General features: G+C 41.9%; 1 protein-coding gene across 1 annotated transcript in view; it reads left to right on the top strand.

Moving 5' to 3' along the window:
• Window positions 1–21670, top strand: part of Ccdc141 (coiled-coil domain containing 141) — a 164163-nt gene that overhangs the window by 78137 nt on the left and 64356 nt on the right. Inside the window, exons 8-9 of the mRNA XM_029474525.1 lie at window positions 3450–3644; window positions 17234–17406. Coding sequence (XP_029330385.1) covers window positions 3450–3644; window positions 17234–17406 — 368 coding nt within the window. The remainder of the gene's footprint in view (window positions 1–3449; window positions 3645–17233; window positions 17407–21670) is intronic.

Raw genomic sequence — 21670 nt, 5'->3', positions numbered from 1 at the left:
ATAACCTCACGAGTTCTAATTACACTGTGGTTAGAATGTGGATAACAGCTTAGGGGTAGGTGGGTAGGTGGGTAGGTGAAGATTAAATGAGATGATACATGAAAAGGGATTAGCTCAGTGCTACCGAATAAAGGCAAGGCAGTGGTTAACCCTTTGTTGGAAGTTTGTACACTGTCCTAAAGCCATGAACAATGGCTATGAACCTTTTCGCCGTATTCTGATTTTGTCTGCATTTTCCTTACACCCAGCATGCTAAGCAATCTCCAACGTCTGCATTTATGAAGGGTTTCTCCTTGCTAATAAATGGAGAATGTTCTAGTCAATGCCAATTACAAAAAATTAACCTGTTTTAGTCTGCATCTTCATTCATTTAAGTATCTCTTCACCTTAGTTCAAGATTAATTAGTTCAAGATCCTAGCAGGTTGCAGAAATAACGGCACAAAGACTTGAGATGGATCAAGTGGGTCGTTAAGTGTTCGAAGAAAGAAGAGGGCTGAAGAGATGGTTCTGTGGCTAAAGTGCATTTCAAGCAAGCAGCAGGGCTGGAATTTAGAGCCCCAGAACTGCACATAAGTGGCCTGTAATTGCAGCCTAAGAGGTGCAGAGAGTAGACCCAGAGAAGAGACTCGTTAGCAACAGCCATTGTAATCAGTGAGCTCTGGGTTTGATTAATACACCCTATCTCAATGAGTAAAGTAGAAGACTGATTGAAAATAATCCTCCTTAGGCACAGGTCTCCACATACACCCACAGTCGTTGTGCCCACATATGTGTATCCATGCATGCTAAAAGATACCAATACATTCACATGCATAGCACATCACACATGCATACATAAAAAATGGAAAGAAATAAGAAAAAAGTAAAGTAAAGAAAAGAAAAAAGAAGAAGAGAAAAGGGAAAAGTTGGGTTAGCAGGCAAACCAGTAGGCAGTTCGGGAACTCTTAACCACAGGCATGTTTCCTAACACTATTCTACCTGGACAATTGGGATCCTGAGATGACTAGCAAACAAAGGGTTCTTTTGTCAAGAATGTTTACCCAAATATTTCCAATGACATTATCTTCCAGGAAGGACTTGGCACACACCAGCATAGCAGCCTTTTGAGAACTACCTAGACACAGAATCCTGTCCCCCTTAATACTGTTTATCATGCTACCCAATAATATTTGGGAAACATCCCATTACCCTTAGCTTAGAACTGGGAAAAAGTGAAATCTCATTCGCTTTTGATCTTATTGATGGAGATCAAATATTAAGTGTTAGAGGCCAAGATAGAGGTGTCTGGAAGAAAGTGCGGCCATACTCGGTGAGGGTGTGCCAGAGACTGCCACTCCAAGAACACTTGTTCTTTCTCAACATGTCTTTGCTGGTTTTGAAGCAGGAGGGCTATTTACCATGCTTTAGACACTAATACCATGAAATACAGTTTTATTCAAGTAGGGACACAAAGATCTTTGTTAAAATCTTGAGAATGCTTGTAGTACAAAGCCTGCCTCTATGAACACAGCTTTTCTGGTCAGTGTGAATTTTGGAGTATTTAGAATCTGAAACATCAATTCCCTGAAAGGTTAGCATGGTACAGAGACCCATGAACTAGCCTCTGTGGGCCTCCTTTTGCTATGTCAACATGTGGAACATACTTTTCTGAGCCTGCACAAATACTAGAATAAAAACAAAGCTAAACAAACAACAACAATAACCAAAAATACACAGCCAAGCTGAGGAGTTTTGAAGATTATAGTCATAAGCCACACTTAAGACAGGTTCTTCCCACTCCCCCCCACACACACACCAATGCTAACTCCTTAACTAACCTTACTTATTTTCATATCCCTCAGTCAAAATAGTTTTCTGTTGAATAAATACCAAAACTGGTTCCATGGTCATTACAAAAGAATATGTACGCTTCTACGCTTACAGTCCACTCCTTCTCACTGAAAATACTGCCATATTGTATATGAATACTTAATATATTTCATAATGAGAGAATGTAGGAAGTTGTATGAAATATCAATTTACATATTGCTAAGAATAAAGCTACATTTTTATCCTTATTACAATCCTAGATTGTGGCATGTATGTAGTATTCATTGTGTTGTGTGAGAGTAATGGAAACTGTAATAACACACGACCCTAAAATTAGACTTATTTTATACCACACAATATAACCAATGTAATTGAATAACAGGGCATCTTGCATAGCAGACATGCCAGGTAGAGCCAGGCTGAGATGTTTGAAGTCCGATGTTACATTTCTTGTGCTTCACAAACTGCTTTGTGCTTTACTCGATGTCATTTGAGATGGGTGTCAGAAAGCACACCAACAGGGCAGCCATCTTAGAGGTAAGGATGGCTTTATGAGGCTGAATCTGGCAACACTCCAATTTCAAGAAACTTGAACTTCCTCAAGAGATTAACAGAAATACTGGTTTATTCCAACTTGTAATTTTTTCTCTCTTTATTGGTTGCGTTGTTATTCCTCCTGCCACATAAAGTAGAAAGCTACTTCTTTTTCTGACAAGCTTATACATCATCAAGTGTGAAGCATAAATATGTAAAACTAGGACCAAGAAGAAAATACTGCATGATGACGGGTATTTATTTTACAATGAGTAATGAATCTCAATCTCTGTTTAGGCTAACACAAAAGCAATAGCCATAGACATTCGATTTCTCTTCCTTTGTTGTACATATTTGCTCCACTGACAAGGAACCTGAATTGTGGGGCAGATACTCTTTTTACACTTGAATGAATACAAATAGAACACAATGAGTTAGCGATGTGTTTCTTTAGAGGTACAGGTAATGGGAGCGAGAGGCAATGGTAACAGGAATGGATGTGACCTGCATATAGGGTGATCCATCAGTCACTCTGCCCTTCCCCCACCCCTCATTCTCTTCTGGTGCCTGTTTTCTGTATCCCTTTCTGCTGTGACTGTATATTGGTACTCAAATTCACAATGTAGCATTTACATGGTTTGTTAGGCTTTATGATTGAAAATATAATGGCAGATTTTGGATATATGTCCCCCCAAATCTTATCAGGGATTTCAAAGAAGGTATCTTAGTTTTAGTTGCCATAACTTGAAGTAACATAGACAAGAAAACTTAAACAGTACTAGTGCATCCCTCATGATTCTGGAAGATTCTGGAGGTTTGAAGACTGAGATTGGGAAGGGACAAGGGTTCCATTGTGATGAGGGCTCTCTCCTGGGTTGCAGAATAACTTCCCCTTGTGTTCTCATATAGCAGAAAGTGCTATAGAAATACTATTTTTAGAACAAAGTTTCTACCCTTTGACCTAATGACTTCCCAAAGCTCCACCTCCTGGAACCATCACATTTGGGGATGCTATGTCAACATTTGGATTTGGGGGACAGAGGCACAAACATTCAACTCATGTCAGAGTCTGTGTGCAGTCACTAAAGAGAATGTTCTCTTGTAGGAATGGGATTCGGCCGTAGAGAAGCTGAAAAGCCAGGCTTTGGGGATTCTACTGTCAAAGGACTTGGCAGAAAAGGAACATCTACAGCTCTCTAACCAGAAACTGAATCGGCTTCAAGAAGAATTTGGAAGACTCATGGTGGAAAGGAAAGCCTGGTTATCGATGGCAAATGACTTTTTTACCAGTGCGAACAAGGTCAGTGTGAGGCCAAGATGACAATCGTAGGGACTCAGTCTAGCCAATAAGAGACCTATTATGTTAGCTGGCCATAGCATGTCATCAACGTCTAACTTTCTGGGAAAGCTAACAAACTGAGGGAAGCACTTCAAAACTAAGAGATTGTGTTTTGATGTATAACAAGTAAAATTTTAAAATAACTCCAAAGCCAGGTGTCTTGAACCCTAGCACTCAGGAAGCTGTGGGTTTGAGGTCCAACCTGGTCTGCTTATTCCATGGCAGTTTTACAGTGAGACCTGTCTTATATATATATAAAAGACATAAGCAATAACAACAAAATAACTTTTAAAAGGTTTCATTTTAGAGCTACGATTGTCTGTGATCAACACTCTTCTCTACTTTAAAATGTTTCTCACAGACATGAGGGAATATTATAAAATATATCCAGTTAAAAAGAAAACTTAGCAATGTTGCCAATATGCCCTTTTGTTGTTTGTTTTAAAGAGTAGTTCAGGCTAGCCTCCAACTCCCAATGATCTGACCTTTCTGTGTCCACCTTCCGAGTGCTAGGACTGCAGGCATGCATTACCACACCTTGTTTCTATAACACTGGAAATTTGTGCATGTTCACCCAGCACTCTACCAACTGAGGTACATCCCTGATCCACTTTAAAACACTTTTCTTTCATTTATTAGGTAGAAATACATGCACATTATGTCTTTGAACATAATTTGCATATGAAGCCAGCCCTAAGGTCAGAACTTGCTTCACATCAGACATTCTGCCTTGGTCTTACATTTTTAAGTAAGGCAAGAGGGAGCCCTGACACAGACCATCAGTGGGTCTCCTTGACTGGCTACCTGCCTTCACTGTTGGAGCGGGTGCTCCTGGGGTGGTAATGTTTGTGATTTGTCAGTCAGAAGTTCTTAGGTCAGAGAGTGGAGTCTTTGTGATAGGATTTCTACCTCGCCTTCTGCCCACTACATGAGAGCACTAGAGGTTAGTCTGCAGCCCAGGACATGGCCCTCATCACAATAGAACTTCCTTTCTTCCTGATTTCAGCTTTCCAGCCTTCAGAGTCATGATCAATACGTTGCTGTTGATTATGTGCACAGGTGGTGTTCAGTGTGTGTGGCTGGTGATGTTATTTGAAGGGCTTTGGACCTTTGACACTGTCACATAGACCTCCAGATGCTGCATTGGAATTGCTTGACCAGTGACATATCAGCAATTTAAAGGTAGACAGGATAAAAACAGAGGATGGGGGAGAGGGGGAGCTCCTGGAGGCTTACACACACCAAGCATGCTCTGGAATCCTTGGAGAATCTGGGTAGTAAAATTCTAAGACAGAGAGGATGGAGTTACAGTAGACCTCTTAAAGAAGGATTCCTTGGCTAATTGAACTTTTGGGGGATTTTACAGTTTTCACGCAGGAAACAGATACAGCACAGTGCTGGAGATATTGAACTAAGTACATGCTAATTACTCGTTATTTTTCTCTTTAGCAGCCCAATTTTTAGGTAAGAGGTTTTAGAATCTCCACCACACCTTTAATCTACAGAATGAGTTAGCTGTTTCAGGTCAACTCTTACTGGCCACTAAGGAAAAGCAGAACAGAGTGTGTTTGTATAAAACAATGCTTCTAATAGAAGCTGCATAGCTCCCAGCCTTGCAAACGCAGATGTTTCCCCTCCTTTTCTCACTCTCTTGTTCTCTCATTGTCTTGGCTTCTCTACAGTCATTACTTGGTCATTACAGCCTTATCATGGCTGTTTATCATCTGACTTTATCCTCAGGCCCTGCGGGAACTTGTAAAAGATTGAGCAGCTGGGTGGATGGAGGAGAGGAGCAGGAAGCCAAGAAGGAGAAAGGGGAGGAAAAGTCAAGAGCAGATACTTTCCGAATCTCATACAATAATGCGAGTCTGGTCTGTAAAACAGAACGCTCACATCTCTCAACCCGAAAGAGTAGATTCCTAGGTTCCCTGTGTCATCTCATCATTTGATGCCATGGCATGCTACTGTTCAACTGATAAAGTCGACTGACATTGACCAGTCCTCTAGTTTGTAACCAGATGGTACTCAGAAAGGCTTAAAGGTCTTTCTTATGTAAGGAAATAATATCCAAACTAAAAACTAGTAACTCAATGTGGAGGGTGATGGATCTGGGAACTGGGGTGTGGCCAATGGCAGTGTTTGTAGAGTGGATGGTTAATTATGCATCCACATGAATGTTCTATGCTATTGAGGGAATAGAAATAATGAAACTGTAAAGTGTAAGTCTCTGTAAGCTAAGAACTAAACTCCTCTTATGACTTTTAAGTGATATTTTTCCTCCTGATTCATATTTTAGATTCTCCATGCATATATATATATATATATGTATATATATATATATATATATGTGTGTGTGTGTATAGGCAGGAAACTCATCAATAAATCTCTTGAGGGCTGGTTTTTAAAAATTATATTATCAAAAGTCTTTAAAATAATTCTCTAGGCTAGACTTTCCGTATGTACTAGCAAGAAGGGTAGCGCCTAATTTACATCATCAGTTGTTTATCTCAGAAGTGCTATGTTTTCCCTTTGAAAATTGCCTGTGACATGTCTGGAGGATGCTGGGTTTGCTTGCTGTGTGGACTTCTGTTTGTAGGTGAAGTCATGCTGCCAAGCACTGAGGACTTGGTTTCCCTGACTTTCAGGCTCTGAGGTTGTCCTTCCAGGGATGCTGGCAGCAGATGCATAGGTTACGGGTCAGCATTGACTGATGACCCAGCAGCAACAAACTAGCTGGGTGACACCATGCAAATGAGCTCTGTGTGTCCCAGTTCCAATATGGCTGATGTCCACAGAGGAAGGGGTGAGGAGAGGAACTCTCCACTCAGGGAATCTGCTGGTCTATAGCAAGCAGTAAGCAAGCCTGCTTTTGGTCTCATGGGTGATATAACCTCTGATTGGGAAGGCTGCTAGCTGCAGAGCCTACACTGAGAAAGTTGACATGTTAGAGAGGTCAGGTCCTTTATTCTTGGCATACAAGACAGAGGGGCGAGAGAGCACACAGGCAAGCGTGCCTGTTAGTGCTGTGAGGGACAAAGAAGCCTCTGCCTGAGAGCTCTTTCCCCACAGAGATGTGAATTAGAATCTCAGTAAACAAACTCATTGGCTGAAATTATTCATGTTATGTCAAATGCCAGTAAGCAGAACATGCTGGGGCGGTGAGCAAATGAGCCACTGGGATGTGTGAATGCCAGCTTACTAAAGAGTGAGATAGCGGCTTTAAAATGTCCTTTGTGAGGACTGAAGGGTAAGAGCACCTGCTGCACCAATGCAAGGAGTCCAGATCCCAGGATTTTCCTAAGAAGCCGCGCATAGTCCTGTGCATGCCTGGAGCTTCAGCATCATGGAAGGCAGAGATAGCAGGATAATGGGAGCTTGGTGGCTGACTGTTTGGCTCTGGGTATCTTGAGAGACCTTTTCTTGGGGAATGGGGCAGAGTGGGACAGAGTGGGAAGTCTGACATTCTCTGACCTCTACACATCCATCTTCACATGTGTGCCTATACACTACCAGCATTACTACCCCTACCCCTCACTCCCCACCCTCACCAACACACCACCATCACCACACCTACACATCACTGCACCCCGTACCCTTCACACATCACCATGACCACTATGACCACCACCTTACCACCATCACACATACACATACCACACCACCACTACCATCACATACACAAACACCACACCACCACCAACATCACACACATACATGTACACACACACACACACACACACACACACACACAGAGTACCACTACCATCACACACACACACCACCACCACTACCACCACCACCATCACATACATACAGACACACACACACACCACTATCACCACCACTGTCACACACACATACACACACTCCACCACCACCACACCACCACCAAAGTCACTGAATAAGCAGTGTAGTAAATCCACAGCAACAATTCCTCCACCTATAGACATTTCTGTATTTAGTGAATATTTACTGAATAACTTCTCTGTGACAGGCCCTGAGGATACAATATTTAGAGCAAAATGTGCAGAAAATCTATTGGTCAGTATATTTCCAAATTTTGAGATCCAGTAAGCTGTAATGATCCCCTAACTGTCCACACTGAGAACAAATCCCCCAATGCCTTTGTCTCCTGACTTCGGTAACCCAGCTGATACCTTGCAGAGAAAATGTGAGCATTGTATTGCTCTGGAGAGCCGGTTGTTTGAATCTGGACTTAGCAGCAGGTGGCAATATTGAGACATGGGCCTCGAGAACGTTGCTATGTTTGTCCTAGACCAGCCTTTAAAACCCACACAGAGATTGAACTGGGCTACTTAAGGAATTGATATACCTCCTTTTCAGAGTTTCCTACTGTATTTGGTGAACCCATTTGTTGAATCATTCAGCAACAAATTAACTAGTGTTGTTGATGGTACCACCACCATCACAGTGAGTATGAGCCGACTGGAGAGGAGTCCATCTCTCTGAATTGTATCTTCATAGCTTGAAATGTGAGCATCATATCTGTTACAGAACATGCCTTGATCCCTCCAAGTTTTCATCCTTCTCAGTTGCGGCTTATCACGTATGCTATATTTCCAGCATTTTCGTGGATTTTTATTAGTATCTGTAGACCATCCAAGACACAGTTACAACTTTTTGGGGTTTGTGACTGACTGGAGCAAAGATGAATATCTAGTGTCTTTCAAGATTAGAACAGCATGAGTTTTTTATTTATACAACAGTCGTGACTGAACCCAGATCTGTCAAGAGTGGCCCTTGGGTTATCAAGTTTCTGGCCTATACCTTCTGTTCCCAGGCACATGATTTCTCTGAGGGAAGCAAGTAGAAAAGACGAGGCCATGTCTATATCATGAACATGGTCTGATCTTCAGATGGTCAATATGAATGCAAAGGTGAAGTGAATTTTGGGGCATTCAAATAGGAAATGAAGTGACGTGGCTTCCATCGCTTCCCCATCCCGACTGCAAATGTGGTGTCTCAGACAGTGTGGTTGCTTTTCAAAACAATTACAAGACAGTAGTGCCTGAAGCCACATTTCTGTTTGACATAAAAGCAAAATAATTAAGCATGACATTTGCTGTACTTTTTCCATTTACATATTCCTCATTTACCATTTAAAAATACATGCATTTTAAGCACATTGGTGGAAAACAATTACAATGGTCTAATTATTGAACAGATTCAAAGAGGAAACATGCCCAGATAGAGAACCTAAAAAAATATTATTGAGAAAGAATTTCTTAAAATGATGTAAATAAAAATCTGGAAATTATACTAATTGTTAGAGTATTTTTTAAAAGTTAGATTTAGCTGTTTAATTCTTGAGCACTGTGTCTCAGAGTCCTCTTTTTAAAAGATTTAAGTAAGTGTATGTGTGTGTGTGTGTGTGTATGTGTGTGTGTGCACATGAGTGCAGGTGCCAGAAAGGGGGGTGAGATCCCCTGGAGCTGGAGTTGTATGCAATTGTAAGCTGCTGGACATGGATCCTTGGGAACCAAACTCCGGTCCTCTGGAAAGGCAACACAGGCCCTTAACCACCAATTCATCTCTCCAGCCCCGCGGATTCCTATTTTAAAAAGCCACTTCTTTTCTCTTATAAATAACTAGACCAGTTGCTTTCCCATCTAGCTTCTTACATCCTGAATAGTGTATGGTATTCCTGCTGGTTCTCAGGGTCAGATGGGTGCTTGAGTGAAGCCAGTGACAGGCACGGTCTCAGCCTTCTGGTCCCTCATGGGTAATTTATAAGACAGAATGGTGAACAGTAGGAAAGCCATGATGGGTTAAGCCCAATGCAGTGGGGAGCACCGACCAGAACCTTGTCAGGGAAAATGTATCGAGGAAGGTAACCACTGAGTGGAGCTAGGAAGGATGACACACAAGGAAGGGGGAAATGCTGGAAGATGCAAAGCCAGCCATACTTGGGAGGCATAGACTAAGTCATTGCCTAAGGTGTGGAGGGATACAACTCAGATCAGATGTGAAGAGTGTCAGAAACAATAGAGAGAGCCAGGGTTCATTGAGGGGTGTGTGTGTGCTTACAATGTATAGTAGTGTACACACAATGCATAATATTGCTATCATATATCATCTACTATAGAATATATAAGAAAAATATCTAAGAACTTGAAAAGATTATCTTAAGTTGAATCTCACCCAAATAATTGATGATGATATTTTCATTTACTCTACCTGCCTTCTGTCCCTCCGAGAGAATAATGAATGTGGGTTAGAACCTTTGACTTTAAAGCTCAGAGGCCAGGTTGTTTCAACCTTAGCAAATGGTCAATGAAGGTGGGCAAACTGTTAGTACAGAAGTATTAAATAAATACCTGATTGAAAAGTGTGGCAAGTCTTTAACATCATTCATCACAAGATCCCTAAACCCGGTTCAGGTGTAATCATCTGATTGTCAAGATATTCAATTTGGGGTCCTACGACTCAATAGTAGTATGTTTGCCTGGTGTCTGTGAGGTCCTGGATTCTACCTCCAGTGTTGCAAATACAAATAGAGATATTTCATTTTCCTCCTACTTACCAGTAAGCATTTTTTCCAGTAATTTTCCAGTAATTAATAGTAAGTAAATCTGTCAGTGGACCTTTAAGTCATGCATGTGTCCACTGGATGTCCTTCCATGTGTTCTTCCACGCGACTATAGATATTTTTTGGCAGTGAACATATTCAGCCTTGTGGCAGTCATTTCTCGGTAGATTTATTTTTCTTTGCCCAATTAAAATTCCTTGAGGCTAAGAAGCATGTCTATCTCACTGTGTATTTACCCAAACAGTCTGGTGCCTTCTAATTAATTATTCGAGCCACTGAAAGCACTAAATACAAACTGTAGAGTGGCTGATCTGCTGGAGACTAGGTCTCTCTGAGCATGAGAGCTCTTAACTTCTCCAGAGCTGCTGTGGCTACTTGTAAGACACCGTCAAGACAAGACCTATTGGTTGTTGATATTTTCTCATAGTAGAGGAAACAAATGTCATTGGCCACTCACCTGGGGTTCCAGTCATTGCTTTTGTTACTTAGATAATATAATTTGCCCCTACATGCACATAGTCTCATCATCTCAGGAGGAGCTAGAGAATATAGTGTGTGCAGCAAGTTAAGTGAAGGGAAGAGTCCATCTCTTAAGCTATGGGAAGGTTGCCATCTATGCTGCAGTAAGACTCTCCATTGAGGTGGCTGCTTTGTGGTCACCCATGCTCCTATATGTAACTCCTAGACCATGTTCTGTAAATAAGCCCAACAAACTCATTGGTTTCCCAGGTTGGAAATCTACTTTAGTAGATTTAGTAAATTTATTTAGTTGAGTGAATCTACTTTAGTCTGTCCTATACAGTATAAGTAGACATTCATTCCCATCTCCCCAGGAAAAGTTCATACAACAAAGAACACTAAACTCTATTGTTCATAACAGATTATATTGACTATATTATATTTGGGAAAAGATCAATTTAAAAGGGAAAAATCTTATTTACTACGATGTCCAAAGAATACAGGTTCTCAGCGCAACTTCTGTGTCATTCCTGAGTGGCTAAGTCGAGTTATATGAAAGAAAATATCACATGCATCACCCTTCCAAACACCCAGGCAGTACTGACTGTTTATTCCTTATTATTCCTGGCATACTTCTCACTGTTCAGGAGAGAGGTTGTCTTAATCATCTTTGTATGCCACCTAGTGTTCAAAATTTTTATGTTGTATGACTGAATAAACAGCTGGTTATATGGCATATTGATTTAGGTTTTGAACTTGAGTTTCCTCTCCAAATATAAGTCAAACAATCTCCATCTACTTTAGAGAATATCATTCCATATTTTTTAAGGGTTGGTGATGAATTTTATATGCATTTAAGGGTATAGTTGAAGTATAAAATAGAAATGATAGAATATTAAGGAAAATTTAGAAATATTTATTAGCATGACTGCTAAAATAACATGGTGGATCCTGGAGCCAGACTGGGCATGGATTTGGCAGGACACATTTACTAACTGCATGGCTTCGATATGTACTTCACTCCTTCCTGAATTGGGCATCTTCTTCATTTGTAAAACAGAAATCTGAATTCTGTGTTCTTACAGGATTGCCAGCCCATTTCAGTAAAGTGATACAGGGTTAGTGCATAGAACAGCTGAGTGAGTGCAGAGCTGAGTGCTTGCTGAGTGAGTGCACAGTTGAGCACTTGCTGAGTGCTAGCCACAGCTCTACCATTCCATATGCACTTCACATTGCTTCAGCCACTCTGATGTGACAAATCTTATGTGCAGCACATAGTTGAATCTATGGTCCATAGATATTGCTGTATATTCCTTGAAGGGATAAAAACAGAAATGATTCATACATGATTTCCCATATTAATAGAACAAAGATCATCCTAAAATCACTTAAGTCGATTAAGATTAAAGAAAAACATAGTGAATAGACCCGAGATACCTAAAGTTCTACTTAATGAGTCTCATTTCATTTGTAAGATGAATTTGCCTCAGGAAGACTAAGATGCTAATATGTAAATTTCCTTCATTCTCCTATGGATAAAATGCTGTTGATACATGCATTCAATTTAAAGCTTCCTTTCCAGTATTTTTCAGCTTGTGGGGAAAACCTGACGAGCAACAACTACCTTTAAATACAGCTTAATAGAAAGACTCATCCACCCCAAGACTGTAGGGGTAGGAGTGGGGCAACAGAGCAACACTGAGAAGTAAGGAGCCCGTGGGGACAGTGGAGAGTTGGGAAGGAGGACCTGAAATCCACCTTCCTCCGGCCCCCCGCTCTTCATGGGTTTGCAAGCTGGAACAATTGTGGCCATGTCCTGATCATGAGTTAGTTCAGCAGCCTGAGCCACCAGCAGTTATCTGAGGTGCTGCTTAGGGAAGGAAAGTGAAGCCATGGGTCCTTATATAAGCCACCCAGAGGAACTGAGACTCCCCAAAGGCAGTGGAATCAGAAGCTCTAGTCTGAAACTGTTTTGTGTCCTTGGATGTTTTCTGGGATGCGCCATTTTGTTGTTGCCTAATATTTGACTCTTTCTACATTTATTAGTCAAAAATCTAAGGCTGTTATTTATCAGCATCTTTGTGAACCAGTGTGGCAGCAGAATTACGTTGGATGGCTCATGGTTCTTAAATCATGACTCTTTTAGATATTTAAAAAGAATAAACCATGCCATTCCGAGATACCATCTATGTTTGATTCGCTGCAGTTGACCTCGGGTCTACATTTCACAGTGAACAGGAAAGGTTTTTTTTTTTATTGGCCTCTTTTAAGAACAAAAGCCAAGCAGTTCCTTAATCTTTTCCAAATTAGGGCCCAAAGGATCTGACCTGTCTTCTCGTGTGGAGGGATTGAGGGCTAGCCCGTGAAATGGTTCAGATGACTAGGACCCAGCAGGAGAGAATGCTGTCCGGGTGCTTTTCTCTCCACCCCACCCCCAGTCTACTCATAAATGCTTATTCAACCTGGACATATAAGGCTTTGAAGAAACAGGGGGCTATGAACAGAAAGGCCAAGGGGGAGGAGACTTTAATTCCGAGAGGTTGTATGAGACTCACAGTGTTCTTATTGAAAGGAAGACCTTCTGTATTGTATTTGCAACAAAGAGTCCAGTATATCAAGTTCCCTACAGGTCGGGTACATAGGAGAGCAGTCTGTTCTATTTTTGGAGGAGTGAAATGGGAAGGATGATGCTTGGATCATTTCTGGAATTGGCACATGGATTCCTCACCAAATTCTACACGGGAAGGAGAGAAAGCAATGTTGCATATCATTCAGTCAGTCAGAGAGTTTTTAATTTTGAAAGAAGAATTCTTTTTAAAGCCCAAAGGGTTAGCTGTTATTTTGGTGTCTACAAAACTATCCCTATTATGCTTAAAACTAAGTATGCTGCTTAGTTGTCAGCTTGACCCAGACTAGAGTCATCTGGGAAGAGGGAACCTTGGTGGAAGAATTATCTCCACCAAACTGGCCTACAGGCACGTCTTTGAAACATTTCCTTTGATTAATGGTTGTTGTCAGAGGATCAAGGTGACCTCGGGCAGTACCATCCCTGGGCAGGCGATCCTAGGTTGCTCAACAAGGAAAGCGAGGAGCAGGGTTCCTCCTTGGTCTCTGCTTCAGTTCCTGCCTGGAGCTCCTGCTTTGGCTTCGCTCAATGATGGACTTTAATCTCTAAGATGTTATAAACTCTTTCCTCCAGAGGTTGCTTTTGGTCTTGTTTTATTGCAACAACAAAAATCCAACTAGAACATTAAATAAGGAACTCCTGTTAGAATCCCTCTCGCCTCACTCTAAGGTGTTCTGTGCATGTTTGTGTTAAGCTAGTGAAAAGAAACCTGTCATCTCCTTTAACTTGTCATAGTTTTATTATTTGCTTTATTATGTAGAGAAAATCGTGCAGTGTATTCCTAACAATTGATCTATTTGAGAAGAGACTGTGCAAGAAAATCTGGCTCATTTGATTCCAAACTAATGAGTTACCTTTGCTTTTGATTTATGGCTCTTTTTTTTTTTAGTGCATATCTGGCCCTTCAGTTTATCTTCATTCATTTCAGAAGTCATATCTTTATTATAGATAGCATCATGACTAAGAGACAGTGACATTGCACATGCATCCAACAGCCTTGCCATCTTAGCTTCTAACTCCTATGAAGATGATACCATGGTGGAGGTCTGAGAAGCAGTGGCTGGGACAGAGTCACAGAGAGAGCCACATAGGATGAAATTTAGGTAACGGGTAGCTGCACCCAGCTAGGAGATTCTTTTTGTGTGTGGTGTGTGTGTGTGTGGTTTTTTCGAGACAGGGTTTCTCTGTATAGCCCTGGCTGTCCTGGAACTCACTTTGTAAACCAGGCTGGCCTTGAACTCAGAAATCTACCTGCCTCTGCCTCCCGAGTGCTGGGATTAAAGGTGTGCGCCACCACGCCCGGCTAGGAGATTCTTTTAAAGACTTGTTTGATTGATCCAAATGTAGAACAGCAGCTAACAGTGTCCGAGTACTGCTCATCTGCCCTCATTCTTAGTTACTTTCATTGTTTTTCTTTAAGTTTCAAAACAACAATGAGTGTAGCATGGCTTATTATTAAAACAGAATGGGGTTAGCTTTGTGACCAAGAAGAGATACCATGAATTCTTCATCCCTCCTCCATTTGTAGAAGAATACTTCGACATTTTTTTTTTTTTTTAAAGGAAGAAAGGAGACTACATCCTGACATTTACATGCAGACTCTCCAACTATCTCCTCCCTTGGTGGAGCTTGAGATTTGTCAATCCAAAGTGTAAATATAACGTGTAGCAAATTCACCAACCTTAAACTTTAAGTGGGATTTAAGGGAATCCAAGGTAATTTTAGCCACCAGAAGTTTGCTTTAGGCATTGACTTTAAACCTTATCCTTGATTAACAAGAAGCACCATTTTTATCCTAAATAAACAACCCCAAATTTAAAATAAAATTGATACCCTAGAAACAGAGCTTGCTCCTCAGTGATGCTTCAGCGAGCTATGGGAGGATCCAGAAAATCATAAAAACCACATTCGCTAATATCAGCATACCGCTGTACTTTGCTCTGCTTCCAGTTGCAAGAGAAACATGATCAAGTAAGAAAGGATTCTTGGGTATCAAAGTCTCTTTAAAAGGCTTAAGTGACTAAGAGAGCAAACCTGAAAGATGTGAGGACATTGGAGGAAGAAGAGAATCTCAATATAAAAGAGTATCTGAGAGATTTCTGTCGATTCCAATTCTGTTCTGTTTGAATTTTGGCCATGCACTTGGGGCACATGTTCTATCCTCAATTCCAAGGCTGACGTCTTCAAACTGCCTAGTATGAGAATGAACTCAGCCCCACTTTGCTGCCTCCCTCAGGTCTCCACTAGCCCACCCGTTCTTGTCTCGACGGTCTGGAATCCTCCCTGACAGTCTTCTGTGGGGTATCCCTACTCCATTCTCATGGGCCCCTGTCTAACTCCGTGGATTCCCACTTAGCAATCTGGAAAGGCCAGACTTCAAGGTGCTTGCTGGACTACCTGGTGTTACAGGGTACTATCCACCTTTTATGATAGAAGTGGTCTTCAGAGGGGCATAGAACATTGAGCAGGGAGGCTCCATTAGCGCTGACCAGAGAAGACTTCTCTTGATGTTCAACCTTTCCTTCACTCACTTTACTCATCCCCTCTCCAGGCCAGAGGTCAGAAATGGCTCTCAGGAGACCTGCAAAGACTGAACTCTGCTTTATCTTTTTAAAATATCTTTTAAAATTAGTCCTTATTATTCTTATGTGCCTTTTATAACTTTTTATTTTTATTACTTCTAGGTTGTTTGCAGTGTGTGTGTGTGTGGGGGGGGGATACATAAATACAAATACAGATGTCTGTAGTTTCCAGAAGAAGGCACGAATTTCCCTAGAGCTAAAGTTGCAGAAGGTTGTCTGCCTCCCAATGTGGGTTCTAGGAACAAAACTCAGTTATTTTGTGAGAACATCATGCCTGCTTAACTGCCGAGACATCCCTCTAGCCCAGTGCTTCTGTATCTTCATGTTATCTAAGCCTCGATAGCCAATAAACAGTTCCTTTGTATTTCATGTTAATTTTGTAAACTCCATCTTCTATGTTGGGCAGTTGGTCGGTCTGTCTGCCAATGCAGAAAACAATGGAGTTTAAAAATCTTATTTTAAGACAATATCTTGATGGGGAGATGACTCGCTGTAAAGAGCATTGACTACTCTCTCAGAGGACTGGAATTCAGTTCCCAACACCAACATGGTACCTCACAAACATCTGGTTCAAGGTGACCCCACAACCTCTTGTAGTCTCCATAGGTGCCAGGCATGTACCTGATACACAGATATGCATGGAGGCAAAACACGTGTACACATAAAGAAAACAGTGTAAGACAATGGAGGCCTTGGTTTGAAAGGGCTACATTTTTTCTATATATCTGATATTGAGTATATCAGAAACTATTACTTTGCTCCTGCTCTTTGTGCTATCCTATAACTGTATTATAATCCCCTCCTGTGGGCATACAGATGCCTTGGATCGAATAGGTCAAGGTCATGTTTTAAAGGCAAAGGGGGAAAGGATAGTAATACTTTCTCAGTGTCTCTCTCTAGGGATTCAGGTTCAAAGCATAGCTCATCAGGAAGTTCCCCTTTAAGACTTACTACAGAGATATTCAGGTCATGAAAGGCTACTAAGTTTTTAATAACTCATCCACTGTATGTGTACAGTATAAAATATGCAAAGTACCAATTCGACTCTCCAAATGTCATACCATTTTAGCTATCTCTGTCATACAGATATCGTCTCAATATAACTGATTCTGGTAACTTTATGACGTTGACATTTATGATGGACTAAGCTATAAGTTTCCCTAAGTGGGAACTGAACTGCTGTTTTCCAGATCTAAGACTTTTGTTGTTGTTGTTGCTATGATCAAACTACTAAGTTGAATGGCCTGGTTTAATCGCTAGTGTTTCATGTACACATTGATGTAGTTTTAAACTAAAAAAGCAGAAAATGAAAGTTTTTTTTTTTTGGGGGCAGGCATTTGATGTACTTGGAAAAGTTGAAGCTTACCTTAAGCTCCTTAAATCAGAGGGTTTAAGCCTGCCTGTCTTGGCAGCGAAGCATGAGGAATTACACAGAGAAATTAAAGACTCTACAGCCACTGCTCTGCAAAAGGGACGAACCTTAATCAGCCAAGTAGACTCCTGCCGGTGAGTAAAGTCTGTTTTATCCCCAGTGTAGCAAGCTTTTTCACAGTTTCCACAAACTGATACAAAAAAAAAAAAAAAAGTTGCGCGAAGGCTTTTATTTATTTATTTTTCTGCTTCTGATGTTTGACTGCATTATGATGTGGCTTAAAAGGTTCTATTGAGTTATGTTCAACAGTGATTCTGGACACAGCATTGCTCACCCAAGCCTGAGGACTTAAAGATGCTAAAGCTTTGTCTCTGCGTGTGTCTGAAGAGGGAGAGAGAAACACTAAACAGGGCGGGGCTCTGAAACAGAGCTTCGCACATGCTGGCACCTCCCCCTACCCCCATCCCCACAACCCCGCCCAGTTCATGAGCCTTCTCTGTTGCTCCATTTCTCCTTTTTAGGAACAAAAACAAACAAACAAACAACCTTCCAGAATTGTCATTTCCTTTTGACCTTGCTATCTCACCGAGCAAAACCCCACATAAAAGGTAACTATTAATAACAAAAGCTCCGGTTGAGTGAGAGCCTGCTATGTGCCAGGCACCGTGCCAAGGGGCTTTAGGGACATCATCTCATTTAATCCACAGAGTGACCCTACGAAACACTAAGAGAGTTTTCCTTCCACAGACAAGGTCACTGTGGTACAGGGTTTTAAGTAACTCACACACAGGACCACACAGCCAGTTTGTGGCAGAGGCAGCGTCAGAATCCAAGGCACAGGCTCCAGTTTCCGTGCTCCTGGGCACTCTGCCAGGAGGAGCACTTCAGTGAGCATGCTCAGTGCATGCCTGAGGATGAGCTGAGAACTGGCTGCTCCTGAGGGCAGAAAGGGGCATCGAGAAAGAGAAAGAACACACTTGGGAAGTGTGGGGATTTGAAGACAGGAAGGTGGCATAGTTCTTGGAGCAGGTATCAGGCAGGAAGGGATGAAGGCAGTACTTCCCTTTGAACATGAAGAGATGAAATAGATTTGTCCAGAGAGGTGAGACCCCAGCTCTCCTTTTCCCTAGCTGCGATATCCTTGAAACTCCAGAACACAATTTGAGGAATGAAGCAGGTAGGGTGTGGTAAAACATGGTTTCGTTTCCATTTAGCTTCCTGGTCTGTTCTTCCAGATATGTTTTACATAGCAAACGTGGAAGCCTAGGCATGGGAATTTTCTTTCCAGAAAACAGTCTGACCTGGACAGAGGCATTGGATTTGGGGATTAAATGGTTGCTATGGGAACGTGCAAAACTGAGATTAGAGTTAATCCAAGGTCTCCCAGCAAGAGCCAAAAACTGGAAGCCAGGACAAGGGCAAACCGTTTTTTCCACAGGGGCATAACTACCAAAGACAACTGTAGGTTCTTGTCTTGGGTTAGGGGTTGGGCCAGATCCAGGTAAGGCTACTTTCCATTAGACTAGAGCCCAGACATGCAGCATCTGGGCCCAAGTGTGCCTGCAGCTGCTGCTTGCTTCGTTTCCCCTTGTGATCCATGTCTATTCCTTGTAAATGTCTTGAGTCATGCAGAAGACTGTAAGATACAAGAGTCACTGGTATGTTAGTGTGGCCATATGATGACTAGAGTAAGGGCTGAAGTCTGCCATTATCATTGGGTCTCACAGTCTTGGCCAGTATTACTTTCTTGGTCAGGCTATCTTGGTTGTACTATTCTCTCTGACTTTGGGAAGATTCCTCAGGTGAGAACAAATGAAAATGCAGCCAAAGATCCCCCTCTCCTGACCTCTGGAGTTCTGGTTTGGGTTGTCCCTTCCTGCCTGGTATTCCATCCCACCAACCCTAGGTGTTGAGCTTCTCTGAAGACTGATCTTGACTTCTTTTTAATTAATTCATTCATTCATTCATTCATTCACTTTACATCGCAATATCAGCCCCTGCTCCTCCCAGTCTCCCCCCTCTCAAAGCTCCCCACATTTTCCCCTCCCTCTCTCCTCTGAGAGGGAGGATACCCCCTCCCCCACACCCCAGTATATCTGTCCAACCCCACAGCACACTGAGCCTTTACAGGCAGGCAACAAATTCAGGGATAGCCCCTGCTCCAGTTGTTGGAGGACCCACATGAAGACTGAGCTGTACACCTGCTACATATGTGTGCTTGTGTGGGTGTTGTGGGGATGGGCTAGGTCTGATCCATGCCTGCTCTTTGGTTGATGGTTAATTCAGCAAGAGCTCTGGGCTCTTGGATCTCACTTCTCTGAGCTCCGATCTAGAAACTTCCCACAGTCGGGAAGCTGGCACCAGCCCTGTCCTTGGGGCTTTGCTTCCCTTCTCTGGCTCACACATTTGTCTTTTCCCAGTCACTTGAGAGCCAGTGGCAAGTTTCACTACTGCTTCTTCCTCGGACACTGAGTTTTCTGGTTCAGGTTGATGCTTCATTCCTAGAGTCAGAAAGGTTTTCACTGGTAAACTTTATATCTGGTTTGCTCTGGTCGGAAACACTTTAATTTTGATACCTAATTTCTTTATTGATGTGCTTTTACTTCATCTCCCTCTTCCCTCTCCTCTTCTCCCTCCTCCCCTTTTGTTTTTAGTGTGGCTTGCATATTTTTTTACTCATCCACTTCAATTTTTCTGTCTCCCTCATTCTTCCTAGTCTTGATTTTTATATTTCCCCCACTTTCCAAAGAGGAATCTATTGTTTTCTCTTTTCAGAAAATAGTTTGGGTCTAATAGAAAAACCTGGTAGTTAGAACCATTGAAAGAAAATTAAATTAACACCAACCTGGCTTGATTTTAAAGAGAATTGGAGTATGTTTCTGTCAGCATCTCAGACATATAAGCTTGCTTCATAACAGTACCTGTCTTACCCTGAGAAGTGGCAACTTTTGGATCAGTGTCACCTTCATTTCGAAGGAGGGACTGAAGGTAAAAAGAAATTGTCTTTTGGCAAAACACTGTTTGGACTCAGAAAATGGATGCAAAATAGAAGCCCATTAGAAACCAAATCTCAATTGCAAACCAGAGGACAGCATGGCTATTGACGTCAGTTCCATACATTCCACCTGGGACTTCCATCCCCTTCTCCATCTGATCCATCTCCACACACCTGGATTCCCAGAAAAGGAAAGAAGTTTTCCAAGAAGGAATTTACCAGCCACAGCCACTCTGGAGTGAAGGTAGAGTTTAGAGTCATAGCAAGGACAACAGACAGACATTTGAACATGTAAAATGTCTACATGAACCAGTCATATAGCCATACCAGGTCACAAAGTGCTGTTAGCAGATGCTTCCAAAATGGCATGGACCAGAATCCTAAGCCTTCTTGAAGCCCACTTCAAGGAGTTGGGCTGTGTGCATTGGGAGTGCCCGGATAATGGTGTGGCTTTTAAAGTTAACTCTTTGAGTCTCCTTCCTTCTCTGTAAAATGGAAGTTCCCATCTAATATTTTAGATGGGATAACACAACACCATTCCTTGCACATAGAAAACACCCAATATGTAATTACTTTAGTTTAAAAAAATCTGTACAAAGGGATTTCAGAGCGAAATACTAAGAGCCGTATGGCCATTCCAAATAACTGCAGCAGGGTGACTACAATAGTGACATGCACTTAAATTAGACAGGAAGGTTGGTGTTGAGTTTCAGATGGTAAGTATTCTTCGTCAGGTATCAAAGGCAGAATTTAGAATTGGAATATCAGCAGGTAGAAATTTCAGAGTCCCTGTTATTTAACTTTTTACTGTTGATGATAGAAAAAAAAACCCTCAGAAGTTTTACATTTGGATAAAATGAGGAAATGACTGCTCCAATGTAAAGGTTGGGGAGGTTTCTGTTGTAGATTTGAGGGAGAGGGAGACTACAGCCACAGGCATCCAGAAGAGTGCACGGCAGGGAGAAAAAGCAGTAGACTAAACAGGATCAGTAAATTGAACCAGGCATGAGAGGAGAGAGAGAGAGAGAGAGAGAGAGAGAGAGAGGAGGGGGAAGAGAAGAGAGAGGGAACCAAGAAGATGGAGAAGAGAGAGGAGCAAGAGAGCATATGGGTGAAATGATAGGCTTCTATGGGACCAGAAGCAGAAGCTGGGGAAGGGAGGCCTTTGAGGAGCAGATGTTTAGGGTAGAGATCAAGTGGGAGGAGCCAAAGGTACTGAGTGTGCCCTGAGGCCAGCAGGTACACTGGTATCCCAATAGGCACCCCAGTTAGCCATTTCTTCTGAGCTTCACTTGAACCTGTCAGTATTTATCTGAGATAAAGCATCTTGGATACATCTGAGCTGTATTTCATTGCTGTTCTGTAAAGAATCCCATCCTAGGGAACCGACTCACACTGATTTC

Source organism: Mus caroli, chromosome 2 (genome assembly GCF_900094665.2).
Source record: "Mus caroli chromosome 2, CAROLI_EIJ_v1.1, whole genome shotgun sequence".
Taxonomy (NCBI): domain Eukaryota; kingdom Metazoa; phylum Chordata; class Mammalia; order Rodentia; family Muridae; genus Mus; species Mus caroli.
The sequence above is the reverse complement of the archived record's forward strand: the minus strand, read 5'-3'. Positions and strand labels throughout refer to the sequence as shown.